Raw genomic sequence first — 19,634 nt, forward strand, 5'->3', positions numbered from 1 at the left:
AGAGCAGCAGAGATTTACACAGTTAGCAATTTATTTATTTTATTTTTTTTATTCAGCTGTTCTTTTTGTGCCGAAGTGAATAATTTCTCTGAGGCAGGAAAGCAGGACTGGAAGAATCATAAATTAAAGGCAAATAAATATTGTGGCAAGCAGATCTGCTTTCAAGTTCTGTTTTTTTTTTCTGCTGGAACTACAAGCTGCATGTGACTAATGCCAGAATGCTGCAGTGCAGGTGGGCTCCTGTGAGCAAGATGCCTATGTTCATTTCTTCATCAGTAGATATCAGGCAAGCCTGATATCTAGAGGAAGATTCTCCTCCTAAAGTAGGTGCTTCCATTTGGCCTGAAGAATCTCATCCCAAGATCCCTGACCAGCTGGAGTAGACCTCCATGGACTAGAAAGGGAACCTGTTCAGAGATTATTTACAGCTAAGTCCTAGCTGGGTCACAGTGGTCAGGAGGACAAGACAAGCATTTGCCAGGGATTATTGATCAAAACCAGAACAGAAGCCTCTGCATTTATGTGAATACAGGAAGCTGTTCCTGCTTTATGGTTATAGGGTTGTATGGAATATTCCCCTGAAAAAGGGACTGCACCTTTCCAGGTGTAGATCTGGCTCAAAATTGCCTGCATCCAGAGGCTTTACAATGCAATAATGAAGATCAACACAGTTCCTGAGAAGGAGAAATAGGAGTACTTCCCAAAGGTGCATGCAGCAGCTCTGGAACAGAGGCAGTAACAGAAACTTATATTATCTTGATTTATGTAAATCTTTTTAATCTTAAAATGTCTCTTAATCCCTTGCCAAGTAATAAAAGACATCACTTTGCCTTTTAGGGAAGAGATTTGTGTAGTGGTTCAAAAGAACAGTGCATGGGTTTCTGTTTTCATGTAGTGCATGTGGAAATGTATTTATACAGTATGCCTGAAAGCAAGGCAGAGTGCATTTTAACTAGGGTTGCACAGAGTTTGCAGCATAAGTAGAAGACTGTGGCCCTCCAGGTATCTTGGAGTAGTAATGATCCCTCCGAAAGAAGAGTTAGATTTGGACTCTTCAGCTGGCAGCTCAGTCTGGTACCCCAGAATTATGTCTGCCATTGTGTCTGCATCATTTCCATTTATCTTCCTGTGCAAGCTGCCTGTAGCCAGTGGGGGCACAGTGACTGAATATTCGCCTAGTGCTGGGTGCTGGAGACTGATGATTGCTTTTGTTTCCAGCTTTTTGCTTTTTCCTCTTGCTGCCTTGTAGCAGGATTTAACTGGAAGGAGGAAGGTAGAAGGGATCTCAGGAGAAAAAATACCTCCTCTAGGCCCCTCTTTGCACAGCTGCAGGATCTTGAAGACTCACAACCTAGTGCTCTCTGCAATGGACACAGGCATCAGTGTGGAATGGGGAAGGGAGAGTGCTCCTTCACGGTATCTGTTGGTTGAAATATCTGTGTGAAGCATGTGTGAGCGAAAGCCCAAGTTCTGTCTGTGGAGAGATCTGAGCCAGCAACGTGATGAGCTGCGTTTGTCTGATGGTGTGCCCCCAGCCCAAGGCACATGACCCAAATTTTTGGGTCAGGCTGACCCAGACACATTGACACTGCTAGCATTGACCTTTGCATGTGCATAATCAGGTGTTTCCTTGTATGACAAGTTTGTAATTATGGGTGTGCTATTTAAACACATATCCACACCAAAGTAAAACCTTGTATAACAAAACTGGGATATAAATTATGTTTTAAAATTATATTCTTTGATCCAGTTGTCTGTTTTCATCTTCAACAGCACTTGCTTATGTGAACTCCCTACATTTCCAAACAATCTGTTTCCAATCAATGCAATTATTACTTTCATGATGTACTGAAGCAGTAGCTTATCCTAACGGACTGTGTTAGTGGCAGAAGTGCTTCACCATGGTTTCAGTTGCAGAATGATGAAGTCAGACAAAAATGAAATCCACGCAGAATGTGAAATGGGTTTACATATGGAACTGAAAGTAGATTTCTTTCTTCAGCAAAGCCTTACCCTGCCCAGGCCAGAGGTAGCTGATAATCTTCCCACAGCTTCTGTCTTTGCACATTTGTGTTGTATGTTTGTGTCAATCATCTCATCATGTACCACCATCTTGTAGTTCTCAGCATGAAATGGTGTCATCTTAATGATATTTATAGTTATTTGGCATGCACTCATGTTTCAGAAAATAATTGTTCATGCTTCCTTGTAGGCTTCATGAAAGGTCACAGAGCAGAAAGAGAATGAATGAGTCCATCAGACAGTATTAGGAGAATATATTTCAACTAGAAAGCGTGCATTTTTTATTTTTTTAGTTTTTGTTTTATTTGCAGAGGAGTTTTGCAAGCTAATGAATGAACTGAAGTGAGTATCTCACTCCTCAGAGATACTAACTAAACTAAATCAAAAGTGCATGGCACAGTATGAGACAGGAAGAACACTAACTGTGATGCATACAAATCAGATATAACTGATAGGCCATCAAGAGTGTTTGACATCTTTCAGAAACTGATTATAAAATGCAGTATCCACTTCAACATGGAAAAACACACCTGTAGGATCATTTTCAATAATAGATATGTATTAGGCCAGTGGTGGTATCTAGTTTGTCATACAGTGGAAATTGTGGTTGGCAAATTAAAAAACCTCAAAAACAAATGACAAGCAAAGTGCTAGGTCCTGCTGTTGGATCACAACAACCCCATGCAGTGCTACAGACCAGGGCAGAGTGTCTGGAAAGCTGCCCAGCAAAGAAGGACCTGGATTCACATTCTGACACTCTTTAGCTACATGCTTGTGAAGGCAACATATTTATGGAAGTTTATGCAGAGTAAATGTTTCATACTGAATCTGCATCTTGCCAGGACAGAAGTTTTCAGGTTTGCTGGGAGAGACAACCACCACAGAATAACCAAACAACAATAACCAAATGACAATAACCAAACTGGGGCTGCTGATTGATAGCAGTTGAACCTGAGCCAGGAGTGTGCCCAGGTGGCCAAGAAGGCCAGTGGCGTCTGGCCTGTATCAGCAATAGTGTGGCCAGCAGGACCAGGGCAGGGATTGTCCCCCTGTACTGGGCCACACCTTGAATGCTGTGCCCAGTTCTGTGCCCCTCAGTTGAGGGAGGATGTTGAGGGGCTGGAGCATATCCAGAGAATGGCAAGGGAGCTGGTGAAGGGTCTGGAGCACAAGTGTGATTAGGAGTGGCTGAGGGAACTGGGAGTGTTTAGCCTGGAGAAAAGGAAGCTCAGAGGTGACCTTACCTGTCTACAATTGCCCAAAAGGAGGTTTTAGCCAGGTGGGTGTCGGTCTCTTCTCTCAGGTGACAAGGGACAGGGTGAGAGGAAATGGCCTCAAGTTGTACCAGTGGAGGTTTAGCTTGGATATTATGAAAAATTTTGCCAGCAGAAGGGTTCTCAAACATTGGAACAGACTGTAACAATGAAGTGGTAGAGTCAGCATCTCTGGAGGCATTTAGAATATGTGTAGACATGGCATTTAGGGACATGGTTGGTTACGGACTTGACAGTGTTAGGTAGTAGTTGGAATTGATGATCTTAAAGGTCTTTTCCAACCTACATGATCCTGTGATTTAATGAAAAATAAGAAAGCTCCAAAGGTCCAGGATATTGGACTGCAGGTCTAATATAGATCAAATGAATGTTACCCGAAAATGATGTCTCCATATAAATTTCATAGGGAACTTTATTGTTTTAGTTAAATTGTATTAAAAGGACATGACACCGGTGCAAAGAAATAAATAATATACTAAGTGAAGAATTCACTTACAAACATGAGTTACTAGTTGTAACCTAGAAAGAGACAATAGGAAAGAGATTTATCCACTTGTTACACAAATGTGCAGGTACTAGGAGATTGATGTTTGTTTGTGTGCAAGTACTGTACTGTCCTGTGTAGCTAGAGAGGAACTGTCAATGTATAGAGATGGAGACTTTGTGAAGATAAAAACATGGAGACTAAGATTTTAGCTAAAAAAATATTTTAATAAGGCTGACAGTGTCTTGCTGTACAAACATACTTTCCGTTATCCACCAAAGAAGACTATTCATCATCTTGTGAGAAAAACAGTTTTCTGTTAAAGTGACTATCTATCTCATTCACTTTTTGGCTTCAAAACCCATTTGCAGAGTGAAACATAGATCTTGCACATGTTACAACCTATTACTACCTCAAATACTGTGGGAAAAATAATTTCTAGAAAATTCAGAGTGCCTCCATTTGCCTTTGTAGCAAGCTGGCAAAAGGCCCTTCAACATCAGCCTTTAAAGTCTACCTTGATGACTGCAGGGGAAATGACGCATTACCATAGTGGTGATGTTTCAAAATAGTTGGGTGTTCTAAATGCCTCCAAATACCCTTAAATATCTCATTTACCTTTAAAGAGAATTTGCTCAGCTTACCAGTTTGTTTCCGTGCAAGAAAAACAGTTTTGTTTGGCAATACAGTTTGTCTGGGTTGGATACAGAGAGACAGAGAAAGACTGAAGTAAAATGCCAGAGACAGAGAAAGTTGAGTCTGGGGAAGGGGAACGGCTGAAGCAAAGGTCCCCAGTAGCAGACCATTCTTCAGTAGTGTTAATTTATAAACAAGGTGAACTGAAGCTTTGGGTGCTTCTTTTCTACTCCCTCCTCTTACCTGTTTGTGTTCTGCCACTACATAACTTGCACAGGACTCACAACCCATGGTTCATCATTTGTTACGTCTAAATGAAGCTCATGGAATCCTTCCAGTATCTTTCCCATGGTATCACAGGAAAGTTAGTGCTGAAGAACATAGGCTTCTCACTGACCTGGAAATAAGCATCAACTCACAGATTGTCCCAGGAAGCACAAATGCATACGAATGCATCTTGTCTCACTTTGTGATGAGTGGGTCAGGAAAAGTAAGCAGAGAGAGATATTAATGTCTGTTTTGAGCTTTGAATGTCATTGAGAATTTCTTCATTTGATAAAATGTTAATGATCCTTATCAAAGATCCCCACATCACCAAAAAGACCAGAAAATAGCGTTCTCCAAGATACTGTGATTTCTCAAATGAGCTTCTCAACTGATCTTGGCATCAGTTTTTTGTTTCCAAAAGGAATCACTAATCCTTTTCAGTAGGTGTATTAGTTTTCATTAATTGATAAATTGTGAGGGTTCCTTTAGAGCTATTCAGTTCTAATATATAAACAGGGCTTTTTGTTCATGGAAGTACCACTTTCGAATGTTACACAATAGTAGCAGGAGGAAGTCAGATGTTTTGGTTGTTTTTTCAGACATACACTTTATATCATAACCTTGATGCTCTTCACTGATACCAATAAAATGTACTTAGTTCTGGTTTTGAAGTGATTCTGCAAAAATGAGTGACCCATTCCTGCTCCCGAACAGTACTCTGTGATTAGCTCCTTATGTTTGCGTGATGTGATAGAGACATGCTGTGATTTAGAGACTCTGAGGAATCTGTTGTCCTGTCTGTTCAATCTAAATGTGGCTCAGCCACAAATAGTACTTCCAAGAAAAAAAAAAAATCCCAGTAAAATTCCCTCAGCACATGCCTGTTTCAGGTAAACCTCTGCTGTTTTCTCTGAAACCTGTGGTTGAGAGGGAGAACATCTGCACCATTTTCTGATCTAAGCATGCACACATGCACTCATTTTGAAAGACAGGTTTGGGTATTACTTGTCTACAATATGAAATGAGAATTGAGCAATTTGATTTCATGCAATTATCTTACCTGAAACAATGGTGTGTGCAAATTTCCATCATTCTTTAATTAATTAAGAAGGCCTAAGGAGTTGATATTTCTCTGTAAGTCATCCTTAGCAATATTAATCCTGTAGCTTTCCATGACATATTTAGGACTTTTTTTTTTTTTATCAAGCAGCAAATTCAACAGCACTTTTGTAAGTTGATTTGTGAGTTTGCGTTTTGTGTGTGAAAACTAGATTGATGTCAGTCAGCTATTGAGGGGTTAGCTCATGGCTGGTGGTGCTTCTGTAACAGAGGTCTGACAGTTAAGAATTTACTTTTCTTCAGATACAGGATACGTTTGGGCATGCATGTGCTGTTCACTATTTTCCTTGCAAACTTAACTTCAGTCACTCTCAGATGTAATTCAAAACACTTACTTGAGAGGTCTCACAGAGTCACACAATATCTGAAGTTGTTGCTCATCTAGAAGAGTTGTCTAGTCCAAACTTACTCTCAGACAGGGTTACTTACAGCAGGTTGCTCAAGGCTGTGGCTTACTAATTTTTTAATATCTTCGCAGATGGAGACTCCACAGTGACTTTCTGCAACTTTTTTTTTTTTTTTCTAATATTTAAGTTGTGTTCCCTGTACTTGAGTTTGTACACATTCTCTCACTGACTGTCCGTCTGACTCCCTCATATTCATTCTGTTTTGTTGGGTGTTTACACATACTGCTGGAACCCCTTAAACCTTCTCCTTTCCAGGCTAAGCAGTCCCTGCTCTCTCAAGTTCTTTTTGTATCAAAGATTCTTGAGTATCCTAAATGTCTTCATGGCTGTCTCACTTCTTTGCTGTCTCACTCCAGTAGCTCCATCTCTCTTTTGTATCTTGAAGCCCAGAACTGGGCACATCACTCCAAATTTGGTCACAGCAGGGCTGAGTAGATGGAAAGGATCCTTCAGCCTCTTTACAGAAGTGCTTCTAATGCATCCCAGAAGACTGTTAACCTTCTCTGCTGCAAGGACACATTGTGTGCTCGTGGTCAGCTTGTTGTCCACCACAACCCCAAAACCTTTACTATAAAACTGCGTTCCAGACAGGTGACCTGCCTGTCTGCTCTTTCACTGGGGAACATCTCCCACATGTACCTAAACAACCATGTTACTCTTTTTCAGATGCATCATGACAATTTAACCCAGCAAAACTCACAGGAATGCAAATGTCACATTTTAACTCCAGCCACCAACCAAGCACCATGCAACTGCTCCCTCACCCCACCACCAGCTAGAAAACTTGTGGGTTTGAGATAAAGGCAGTTAACAAGGAAAGCAAAAGCCATACATGCAAGCAATGCAAAACAAGGAATTAATTCACTGGTTCCCATGGGCAGGCAGGTGTTTTGCATTTCTGGGACAGCAGTGCCTCTCATGCCTCACAGTGATTTGGGAAGACAAATGATATCACTCAAATGTTCCCTTCTTCCTCCTTCTTGCACCCAGCTTTAAATACTGTTCTGGAATAGCCCTTTGGGCAGTTTGGGTCACCTGTCCTGGACGTGTCCCCTCCCAATTTTTCTTTCACCCCCAGCTTCCTCACTAGTGTGAGGAAGAAAGCAGAAAAGGCCTTGTCTCTGTGTAAGCCCTGCTTGGTGGTATCAAAAATGTATCTATCCTCACTGTATTCAGCACAAATCCAAAATGCAACCCATAAGTAGTTATCTGTGAAGAAAATTAAGTCTACCTTGGCCAAAACCAGCACATCATATCTGAATGCACCCATAGTATTTGGCTTAACACTGATTGTTTAGCTATTCAGACTATATGGATTGAGGGAATTACTATTACTTTAAAATAACTGCCATGCCACTTGTTTTCACACAACTTCTGGGATTGTTTTCCATATGGAAGTTTTTTTTATCCTGTGAGGGCAGGGCTGCTTGTAGCCAGAAAGGTGACAGTTGGTATGTGTTGTCCTGGAGCTTTAGCCATTTCTCTTTCCTTTCTGTAGCCTTGTCTAAAGATGTTAAAAATAATGTTGATTTGAAATCCTTACTGATTAGTGAACAGCATGGAAGTCTCTGACTTCTCTTTGTGTCAAGGTATATGTCATAATTGGGGTGTGAAAGACAAAAAGACAAAATAAAGACAAAAACCCACTGGGTTTATCATTTGAACAAATTCAGTAAGTGTGTCCTTCCTCTGTTTCCTTGAAGGTTCAAAAGTGGGCTTAAAGCTTAAGGTGCTCTTTCCTTCTGCTGGTGCCCATAACTGAGGTACCGCAGTTGTATGTAGATAAATTCTTTGGAATCTCTGCTGATGAATTGCTAAAACCAAAGCTGTTATCCAGGGAATTTTAACAACAAAGTCTACAATTTAGAATGAAGAACAAAGGAGATGGGGAAAAAAAGCTTTTCTAAAAGAGATGCAAGATCCCTCAGTTAAAATGTAGTGTAAAATGTTGGTTCTCATAATACATTTCCTTCAATTAGTTAACATTTTGAACATTTAGAAGGTGGCTTTGAAATCAGAGGTGAATTAAGAGAATCTCTGAAGATCCTGAAACTACATTATTGTTGTTCTAAGTGTCCTGTATGCTGAATGGCTGCAGAAAAAAATGCCTTATGTATTTAAAAGCTTGGTCTTGTCTAAGAAATAAAAGAAAGTTATGCAATTTCACTTCTTCCATGATGAGCTGAGCTGACATTATAGTTTAATGATAGCCTAGCAGTAGTGCTTAGGGGGAAAAAAAATCTCTTTCTGCTGCTGAATTCTGTTTCCTAAGTAACTAGAATATTATGCTGTCTGGGTATCTCTAACTGGAGAGAAGCTAAAAAGAGATAAACTCAGTAGATTATTGAACCCAAATGAGTTTGATCATCAGTGGAGAAATCTTTTGAGGGGGGACCCAGAAATTAAAGGTGCTAGTAAGATTTTGATCAATGACATTTGCACAGTAAAGCTGCTTAGAGTGGTTCCTACAGTAGGGATGTGTGACACAACTAGGCTGTATTTCCTTTTTGCTTGCCATGAAATTTTAGCTTACTTGCAGTTTCAGTTAGCCTTCATTGCACTACAGGAGAGAAATCACCAGATGGTCTGGGTAAATTTTCCATCAATATGCAAGAGTTTCTGTACTACCCTGATCCTGCAATGAAGGATGCAAAATGGTTGTGGAGGAAGGCTGACAGTAGATAGGGACCATGAATATTCCAGGTGGGGTTTGTCTGGGGTACCCTAGATGTCTTTTTCTTTCAAGCCACAGATTTCCTAACAATGGAACTGTCAAGAGGTTTGTGGTTAGGCAGCTGAATAGAGACAGTCATGTTAACTGTTGTTATTTCCCACCTGGCAAAAAAAAAAAAAAATCCTGTGTATTACAACCAGATCTTGTAAAGCTTAAAATTACCAGTGTCCCCATGCTTCTCTGTGTGAGATGTAAAGGGGGCATTTCTCTGTCACATTTTGGGGGATTGGAGGGTTGTTTCGATTTGGGGTTGCTTTCGGCTTAGGGTTCTGGGAAAATATGTAACCTGGAAAAGAAATGTGGGGCGAAAAGGGATCTGCTTACCCCTTTACAAATTCCGTGGTGGTTATTGGAGGCAATAGCTGATCTGTTAAGTGCTACCACTATGGCAGTTCAGGAGGAATCATTCTGACAGGTTGCAGATGTTTCTTCCCTTTAGGATCAAGGTTTCACAATCACTGTCCCAGGAACTGCTGTGGAAAGCAAGAGCAGTCACAGTCCTCCAACCGTGTTGACACACTGAAGAGTAATTTATAAGATAATTTATAAGGGGTTGTGAGAACCTTTTTCTTTCACTTAGCCTTTGATAATGCCAACAAACAATTACTTGGCAGGTCTTTGATAGTGTCTCCTTCCAGCCCAAGCCTTTGTAAAGGCCAGAAATCTTTGCTTTATGCAAAACAAGAGACGTTGAATATGTATACTTGTGACTATGTGTAACAACAAAGCTGTCTCAGATAAATTCAGTTAAATCTCAGCTAGCAACGAGCCAATGTGGAGGTGTCCTGACTCAGCATTTAAAGATCTACAGTGTTTTTTCAGGATGAAGGAACCTCTTTTAGTAAAAGATGTGGAGTGTTTTCCTGCTGCAGGCAAGGCCCCACACTGCTCCCAAAGGGTACGTGTCTTTAACCATGCAGCCAGGCTTGATCCTGCTGCTGCCCTCCAGTGCCCTGATGCTGCTGTATCACAGTACATGCTCTTCCCCTTTCCTCAGCAACCGTTTTTCTCCCTGGCTGGACAATTAACAGTAATTTACTGATAAAAAGGTCTCTGAAATAAAGGATAAATGGATTTATGCAGCACTTCGGGGATAAAAGGGCATGCAGGAAACCTCCTCATTTGCATGGTTGTGCAAGGGCTTTGCACAACAAAAAAGTGGCTCAGGAACATACAGGGACTGAAACTTTGGGAACAATATGTGTGCAGCAGTGGAACAAGACAAAGACATGATCTCCCCTAGGTACTAAGCATTACAGGTGGTGATGTCAAATGCAGAGATGCTGCTTCTTTCTGATCCATGGTAGGAGCCTAGAATTCATCAACTCCAACTGTTTGCTAATGCCATGAGGTCCTACCTCTCATGGGATGTGTAATTTCTGACAACAATTAAGACTGTGATTACTCATCCCTGCAAAATTTCGAATTCCTTTCCCAGCCCAGGTGTCATTTTGTTCTGGATGTGTTACCTGCCTATTACCTTAAATATCCTTCAAAATCAACCTTCAGTCACTTGGCTGAGCTGATGAAGTGAAAGCATGGTATGGATGGCAGCTTGTCCTTTCCAGGACTGCAAAAAAACTGTCCTGCCGTCATACAAATCTACAAGTATAGTCTCTTCCTTTTGCTGCTGTGCTTCTCCTGCCAGTGCTGGGTAACCTATCTGTTCAGATTAAGTGCCTTTCCCACCTCCTGCCTGGGGGGAGAGTGTGCTGCCTCCTCAGTGCAAGGAGAAACCTTTCCAGGTGCAGAGGGAATGACAGATGTCCCTGAGCGTGGGGAAAGAAAGAGCTGTCATCCTGGGGGTTTTCACCACATTCTTACAGGGGTGACTTTCTCCTGTGCTTTCTCTAGGGGCTACCAAAGACATGGGAAAGATGCTGGGTGGGGATGAGGAGAAAGACCCAGATGCCGCTAAGAAGGAAGAGGAACGACAGGAAGCCCTTCGGCAACAAGAGGAAGAGAGGAAAGCCAAATATGCCAAGATGGAGGCTGAAAGAGAAGTTATGAGACAAGGGATTCGAGACAAGGTAGGTAACTTGCTTTCGGCACACACTGGTCAACTTGTAATGCCCATTGAAGAACACCTCTTTTCTGCTGATTTGTGACTTGTTCCCTAGGCACCTGGATAGAACCAGGTAGCTACTCTGCCACACAGAACTTTCTAATTTTGTTCACTCTTCCTCAAGCCCTTTTCCTGTTTAAACACACCTCCCACAGAGCAAAGCCCTACAAAGTTGAATTAGAGTGAAGGTGAGGGAAGAGATCCATCTGTATTTCTTATTATGTATTAAGCACTCACATTATATTAAGTGTTAGAAGCTTCCTTTTCCCTTTGAGGATGCTTTCCAAGCTTGCATTTGTGGTTTGTGAGAAGAGTCATAATTCAGTGAATTTCTGAGAGATATGTTGCAGCTTTCTTCTTATTGATTACTAAGTTTTATTGTGTTGACCAGTGATGTGGGACAAATCTACTCTACTGCTAGCACTTCTACCACTCACATGGGATTAATCTGGAAGAAAATTTTTATACATTAACTACTAGGGATTGATCTATGGAGGGAGAAGACAGTTTGGATGCCTCACCATCAAGATCAGGTCAAAACTGTCTTTCTGAATAACTTACATTTATCAGATGTCCTGGTGTTTAGATATCTTGGAAAGAAACGTGGGTTGTAATGAAGGGCTGTCAGGTGACTTACATCACGTACCAAAGAACATACTTGTAGGTAAAACAGAAGAATCTTGTTCAGTATAAGTGGTGTTCCCCTGTGCAGTTCCTACCCCTGTGCTTTAAGAACATGTCTTGGAAACAGATATAAAAAAAAACCAACTATATCTGCATTGGGCCAGACTTCTGACCCAGTTCTTATGATTCATGATAGAAACATGAATAAGGGTAAATTTCTCTGGTGGCACAGTGCCCCAGTTACTGAGAATTGTTCTGCAAATAAGGAAATTTGGGATTATGCTTCTAAGAAAATAAATTACTTAGAGGGAACTGTCTACCTTTGACACTGCCAGAGAAGGGTAATGATATGATCATTTAAAAGTGGTCACTGGTTGACACAAATGCAGGACCTCTACTTGATCAAGTATTGTTGTTTTATAATTGTAGAATCATAGAATTGTCAAATGGTTTGTATTGGAAGGATCTTAAAGGTCATCTACTTCCAATCCCTCCACCATGGGCAGGGACATTTTTTATCAGATCATCTCCCCTTCCCCTCTCCTTTCCCCTTCCTCTTCCTCTTCCTCTTCCCCTTCCCCTTCTCTTCTTCTTCTCTTCCTCTTCTTGTGATGATTGGTGGTTGGAAATATGAAACAGATGTTGAAATAATTTTTAAAAAATAGCTGGATAATTTCCTTCATTATTTGATTATTTAGAAGTTGCCTTTACTTCTTCTCTAATCCAGTAAAAGCAAAAATGTAGGAAAGAAGAAAACTGAAACTGATGTTCCGTCTGGTATGTGTGCAAGTGCAAGTAGCTGTTAGCAGGTATGAGTAAAATCAAAGACATTTTAAGTTTTAGAAAGCTCCATTATGATATTTGCTCATTTCTCATATGAGAAAGTGAAAAATGAGTAATTAGTTGAAGTGACTGTATAGGAACATATTATTTATGCAGACTAAGTGTTTGAAAGTGTGTATCCAGGGTTATGAACCCACAGTCACAATTATTCCTCAGTGTGGCTGCAGGATATTAGGGAAGCAATCCAGGGAATCACAGCTTCACCAGTGAGTTCATATGGCTCTAGGTGAGGCTGACAGAAAGGATATTCTTGTTCTTCAAACAAGATGATCTTGTTTGTTGTGCTGGACTTTTTGCCTTGGCTTTCCAACAAGTGTTACAAATGCACTCTCTTATTTAGGGCTTCGGGAAATGTGGGAGCTACGGCAGGGCTTAGCAGGAATGATGACAGATACCACAGATACATTCCAGCCTGTGTTAACTTTTAAATACTGTCTGTTAAATTGAGATATGTATGCCCTCAGCCCAGCATGGCAGCTGGGTATAGAAATTAAGGAGAGAGTAGTGTGAATTACACAGAAATGAGTTGTGGGTTTCTGTTGTTGTTGTGTTTGATTGTTTTTGGTTTTTTGGGGTTTTTTTGTTTGTTTGGTTGGTTTTTTGTTTTTTGCTTCCCCCATTAAAAATATGCTGTATTTTCATTTGGAAATGAGTTTTTAGAATAACGTTTGAACAGAACATTTTGAAATAACTGGACCACCAGTTGTCTGACCTACTACTCAATATCAAAGCTCAGCATCTGGTAGTGAAAATGTATTAAAAGAATGTAAAGAGCATAACTGGAGTACACTCCAGCTTCCTCCTACCTCAGGAGGTGTGCATGCAGCTAGTATTCTGATCTGATTTGGTTTTGGTCTTGACACTAATGCCTCACAGATGTTCTGGGCCCTGTACCACTGTCCCTGGGCTGAGCTGCCACACCTGACCAACACAGGCAGGATTATTGAGCGGCCTGCAGAGCCCTTTATCTGTCAGGTGAGGCTGTGGATGGATAATACCCCTGTTACCTTGCCAGTACTATCAGCTTGCCATGCTGCAGAAGCTTTCTTGTTTCCAGTGCTCTTGTGTGGAGTACTGCCTTCTATAAACAAATTCTTTGTGTATGTGCACACCTCAGCAGCGAAAGCAAATTACTTTCTTTGTGTACTAATCCGTAATTAGTTATTTATGTAATAAATTATTTCCACCACTGTGGTAGAGCCCAGTCCTGAGGAGCCCCTAGTCCATGCTCAGTAGTTAACACTCTACTTGTCTTAGTGAGACAATGTTCACAGTTTGGCTTCCTGAAAATCTCACACGTTTTGGGCAGTCGGCATTGCTGAACCCCTGTTGTAAAGTAGCAGAAGCTCAGAGATATCCATACAATATTGGGTTTAAACCACAGAGGGTGGAAGCATGGTCCGAATGGCTTGACTTCAAGACAGAATTCAGGCTTAGATTCGTACTTGAGATGGAGCATGAGCTGCTTCAGTAGTTTTTTATATACTCAGCTCTCTGAGTAAAAGGGTAAAGTGCTCTGACCCAGCTTGTCTTTAACCAGCCTTAAGGGCTGGTCATATGCTATATAGCATATGGCTTATAGCACATGGATTATGTGCTATGAAGTAGAAAATCAGCTACATTAATAAGGATTCCTGTGCTTACATTATTAAGGATTCATGTCCTACACAGCACATGGTTTATGTCCAATAAAGCAGAAGTTTAATTATATTAATAAGGATTTCTGCCCTTCCAATGGACCATGAAATCTGCATGAAAATTATGGAAAAGTGCCAAATGGAAAATTCTAATCTGGAAGAATTAAAGCTGTCTCTACAATTGTAATTGTCCTTGTTGGATGCTGTGTAAAGGTATGACACAGTGCATGACCATTTATTTATACTTCTAAGAACCTCAACTCTCCCATTGCATAATACAGAGTTAATTGTTTCCTTAATAAACAGATGTTCAGCATTTCATCTCTGATGTGTCTTACAATGTATGTTTTCAAGCTCATTTACTATGCAATATCAAAATTCTGATGGCAATAAAATGAATTTCCTCATCTGAGGGTTTAATTCTCTATTACTATTACTATTATGTCTTCACTAACATAGCTGAGTTCATCTTAAGCACGGTTTCTTCTGGTATTTATCAAGGTAGGGGACAAAGTTTTGTTCAGTTTTTTCTGTTCGTCAGGTATGAAAGCAGAAGGGTCATTATGTGATAAAAGCTTTGGTGGCAGAAGAATGTTAACAACTTGTTTCATCAGTGAGCCTCAATGGTACAACAAGAAATGCTCAGAACTGCTTGTGCCTTTGCAGGCAATACAGGAATGGCAAAATCTGGGTTTGAGGTTTGTTCCTGCAGGCAGCATTATCACACCGCACGAGAATGTGCAGTCCTTGCTCTGTTTGAGTCCCTTCTGTCCCTGGGTGTGAAGTGTGTCACTAATTCTTCCTGTATTTCTTATTGGGCCATTCAATGCTCTGAGTGGTTAGGCAGTAAGATTCTCTGCAGTATTGGGAATTATCCAAAGAATCATAAAAGGATTTGAGTTGGAAGGCATTTGAAAGATCAAGTTCCAGCCCCTCCCTGTTGTCGTCAGGGGTACCTGACACTAGACCAGACTGCTCAAAGCCCCATCTAACCTGACATTGAACGCTGCCAAGGATGGGGCATCCACAACTTCTATGGACAACCTGTGTCAGTTCCTCATCACCCTCACAGTACAGAATTTCTACCTGTTCTGTAATATAAACCTGCCCTCTTTCCATTTAAAGACATTCCCCCCATGTCCTACCATTCCAAGGCTTTGTCTGTATCCCTTTCCAGCCTTCTTGTAGCCCCCTTTCAGCACTGGAAGGATGCTCCAAGTGTCCCTGAAGCCTTCTTTTGTCCAGTCTGAAGAACCTCAGCCATCCCAGCCTGTCTTCACAGGAGAGGTTCTTTAGCCCTTGTTTCTCCTTTTTGTGACTCACCTCTGGACTCACTTCAGCAGGTCCGTGTCCTTCTCATGCTGGAGGCCCCAAAGCTGGACACAGCACTCCGTGTCACAGGAAAACCATGACAGCAATTCAGTTCCTTGTGGATATTTATGACATGTAATTCATGGTCTTCCACGGGTCAAGGTGGATGATATTGGAATTTACTTTTTTAAGAATGTAGGAACATTTGGGTTGCTGGCAAGAGGAACAGCAACCCAAATGTTCCTAAGTTAATGTCATTAGTTTAATGTCATTAGTTTTTCTGGTGGGAAAGTGTTCTCATGATGAACCCTCTCTTTTTTTCTCTCTTTTTTTTTTTTTTTTTTTTTAAATCCAATTGTTGAACTTACTTTTAGCACTAAAGCACTCAGACAAAAAGGCAATCAGGATTTATAACTGCAGTCCTAGATATTTATGTGAGATAATCGAGATGCAACATCATATAATTATTTAATTTTAATATTTCATTAGCATATTTCCTTATGTAACTGGTGCATAGCTCCTAAAATCCTGTTTTAGGACAGGAAAAATAGCAGAATGTGAATTGGGTTTGTTCTTCAGCAATATCAGAGCTTTGAAACTAAATTCCCAGCTCAGGAGTGCAAACTTAAATTTGATAAAACTTTGTTTGTATAAAATAGTTTCACACTGTTAGCTAAATTCTTTGACGTAATGCGGCGTTTCATTCTTGTATAACCTAAGATGCAGATATTGCCAAGGGGTTTAAAAATCCCTGTACAAAGGATTGAAATTTCACTGCCTGAAAATGTAATTTTGATAGTGCAGTTTTGCCTTGTGAGCAAGAAATATATAGTACATCTGTCATTGGAGACTATTGACAACTGAAATAAGTGTAGATGTTGTATTATTTGCATGCCAAAATATGAAAGATCTTAAAGAAAATATTTTCCTCAGCAGTAAATCACTTTTCTTCATTCCAAAGATAAAAATATTACTATGAACAAAAGAGTCTGAACAGAGAATCAGGTTTAGAAAAGATTCAGAGCAAAGATTGTTTGATCTCTTCCCTTTTAAATAATTGATATTAAACCATTGATGTAAATTTTTATCCAGTCCTTGTGATGTAATGAAGATGACTCTCCTGTTCAGTACTGGGGCCTTAGAATAGATTTTCAGAGATCTAAATGTATTGTGCAGATGGAGAGGTATCTCATTAACTGGACTTCTCTGCTTCTACAGTGGATTTTTATAATTCAGTATAAAAAACAAAATTAAAAATATCCTGCTTAGTTTAGTTCAGTGCAGATTCTCTTTGTGGCATAGAGAGAAGTGTTTACAACTGGGTCACAGGTTCTCTGGCTATGAGGAAGCAAAAGACTTGGCTATGACAGTGCTGGTGTGATACTTTGGAAGGCAGGGATTGTACTGTGCCTTCCATGAAGTGAAACAGATGAGTGGGATGAGTGGGAACAGTCGTAACAGTGCTAACGGTGAAAACTGGTAACAATTGCACTCTTTGCAGCATTAAGTCACATGCTGTCCTGGAAGAAGAACATTGCAAGGACAACATCCTTTGGTGTTCTGCCCACATTTGATACACTGGTTATTGAGGACAGGCTGTAGGAAGTCCAGGCAGATTTGGAAGAAAGAAACACATTTGCATTGTGATTCAAGGACATTATAACCCTGCAGATCATTTTCATGTTGGTCTTCAGAGGCTTCCAGGGGGATACAGTGATGTGACCTGCACTAGACTTCTGACTTTCTGCCAGAACTTTTACCCTCAAACAATTGTATGCAAGGATGTACTGACTGGCCTGTGTTGCCTCTGAGTCAGATTCCGGAGTTTCTGTTATCAGTTTTTTCCATAGTTTTGCACACAGATTTTTACCATTGAATTTGTTTCCAAACTGCAGCCCTTTTGCAATTTAACTAAATCACCCACTTCTCTAGCACTTTTTACCTTTGGAAATACCACACAAAATTTAGTTTTCTGGTTTGTATCTCCAAAAGCATCCTCTTGTCTGTAAGGCAGTGACTGTTTCTTGTGAAAGGGTGAACCGACTGGCCTACTCCAGTAAGAGGAAATACAATCACAAATTGAAAAACATTGATAAAGTTATGAGGGTATACCCAAGTTTAACAGTGTCTCTTGCAAATTGAGAGAGAACTGATACCTTCCCAGATGTTCTTTTCAGCACAGAACGGGGATTGGAGTTCCTTCCAAGGACCTCCAAGTCCATTAATAAACAAAGTCATCTTCAGGGGGATTTAGAGAGTCTGTTCCTACCTAAACTGAGAAGTTTCATCTTTTTATTTCCTTAGAAGTCCCACGATATGTACCATGTCTTGGTCTGACTGAGTCCACCCAGGTAGGTCTACAGAATTCCATAGGTGATCTGAAGGAAAATGTGTGTTCCAGGCCTTATCTCTTGGCATTAAAATAACAGAACTTCCCTTCCAGGAAATACTGCATGCATTCCTTCCTATGCTGTAGCTGTAGGCCATTTTTTAAAGTTCATAATGGGAAGGTATCTTTAGCAAACCATTGGAGCTCAGAAGAAAATTGGCATAGTTTTCATCTGCTTCCATATCAGTTAGAGGTTCAATAATCCAGAAGAACCCAGCAGGTGCTGACTATCCTACAAGTACATTTGGGGCTCATTAGTGCGCTTCCTTGTGCAGCTCTGCCTTGCTCTAACCTGATTTCTGTGTTTTGCGCTAGTCCAAATCTGCACCAGTAGATGTCACTTTGGATACTTGCTAACAAAATCCCACTGGGTGATGCTTCTGAAGTTACTGAGCTGTCTCTTGAAATGCAGCCTATTTTGCTGTTACTCACTGGCTAGGGTGTCCTGTACAGTGATTCAGCTGAAATCCTCACTTAAACAACTTTTGTCTTGTTGGCTGACAAAACCTGTGCACATTGCTGACGTGGAACTGAGAAGTTCAGTCACTCATGACTGGGTGCAAAATGAACCCAAACATATGACATACAGTTATAAGTGCTGTGATTTAACTAGGAAGGGTATCTGAATGGTGTCTCAGACCGTGCTGGGTGTGACTCATTGAAACTCTAGGCATTTGGCTGGTGTATTTGGAAAGTCATGAAATATGTACCTCAACAAATGGTCATTTGCAAGCTCTTTTCCAGTACCAGTACAACTCTGCATTCACCTCAGAATTACCATTTAGCTCCATTTCTGGCTTTTTAATGCCTCTTTGTGGTTGTAAATGTGGCTGAATCTTACTCACATCAGCCGGTAAGACCCGGCAGCACAGAGGAAAGGCTTTTCTCCCAAGAGATCTCCAAAATCTAATTTTTAAATGACTATTTGTTAGTTTAATTATTTATATTTTATATATGTAAATTATATAGATTATATAATGTATAATACAATGCTGATAGTATTAAATAGTAATTATTAATTTAATTAATAATATATTAATATTAATTTTTACTTAGCATTATTGTGTGTGATTTACAGATGGAGAAATTGGGCAGCTTTCCCAAAATCATGCCATGGTTGAGTATGAAATCACATTTTTGTGTTGAAGGCCTAGGGATATAGTCTAACCCATGTGTAAATAGGGTTTCTTGTCCTCCTGAAAACATGGACACCTCCACAGGGAGCAGACAGAGCAACTTAAAAATGAAGGCCATCCCAGAGTCTGTATGACCCATGTTCCTATTGCCACTTGTCTCTAGAATTGGTTGCCATGCCCACTCCTGTCCATTTGGAATTCCTTTAGCCAGTAGAGCTAAGACTACATAGAATAGTTTCTCGGTTAAAACCCAACAAGGAAAAACATCAAAAAACAGAGGAGCTTATTTGCTGCTCCACTGCTTTGGAGAATAAAATATTGTTTCCTTGATGGAAAAATAACCACTTAGTCAGGATGGTATAAAATTTGACTAATTGGCTGGAGGAGCTCTGAGTTTTTTTGAACACAGCCACTTAAAATCTTCCATTCATCTTATCTTTAAAAGTAGACAGCTCTGTTCTTTGGATCCTTCTGGATCATACTATGTGTGTCAGACTCAAAATGCAGACAATTACAAGAGAGTAATTTGATTAGTTGCCTCTAAAAAGTACAGCTGCACCATTTTTTCATGTAACTTTTTTTTTTTCCTAGCTTACAAATCAGATGGAAGGGGAAAGGCTTGTACATTTTGTTGATTCTTTTTTATGACAAGCTAATTCAAGGACTGCGAAGGTCACCAAACAAGA

At 40.3% G+C, this 19,634-nt stretch overlaps 1 protein-coding gene across 2 annotated transcripts in view; it reads left to right on the forward strand.

Annotated features, from left to right (window-relative positions):
- CPLX1 (complexin 1) overlaps nucleotides 1-19,634 on the forward strand; it is a 106,873-nt gene that overhangs the window by 53,635 nt on the left and 33,604 nt on the right. For both annotated transcript variants that reach the window (XM_058827825.1, XM_058827826.1), the window contains exon 3: nucleotides 10,798-10,973. In XM_058827825.1, coding sequence (XP_058683808.1) covers nucleotides 10,798-10,973 — 176 coding nt within the window. The remainder of the gene's footprint in view (nucleotides 1-10,797; nucleotides 10,974-19,634) is intronic.

The sequence above is a fragment of the Poecile atricapillus genome, chromosome Z, assembly GCF_030490865.1.
Source record: "Poecile atricapillus isolate bPoeAtr1 chromosome Z, bPoeAtr1.hap1, whole genome shotgun sequence".
NCBI lineage: Eukaryota > Metazoa > Chordata > Aves > Passeriformes > Paridae > Poecile > Poecile atricapillus.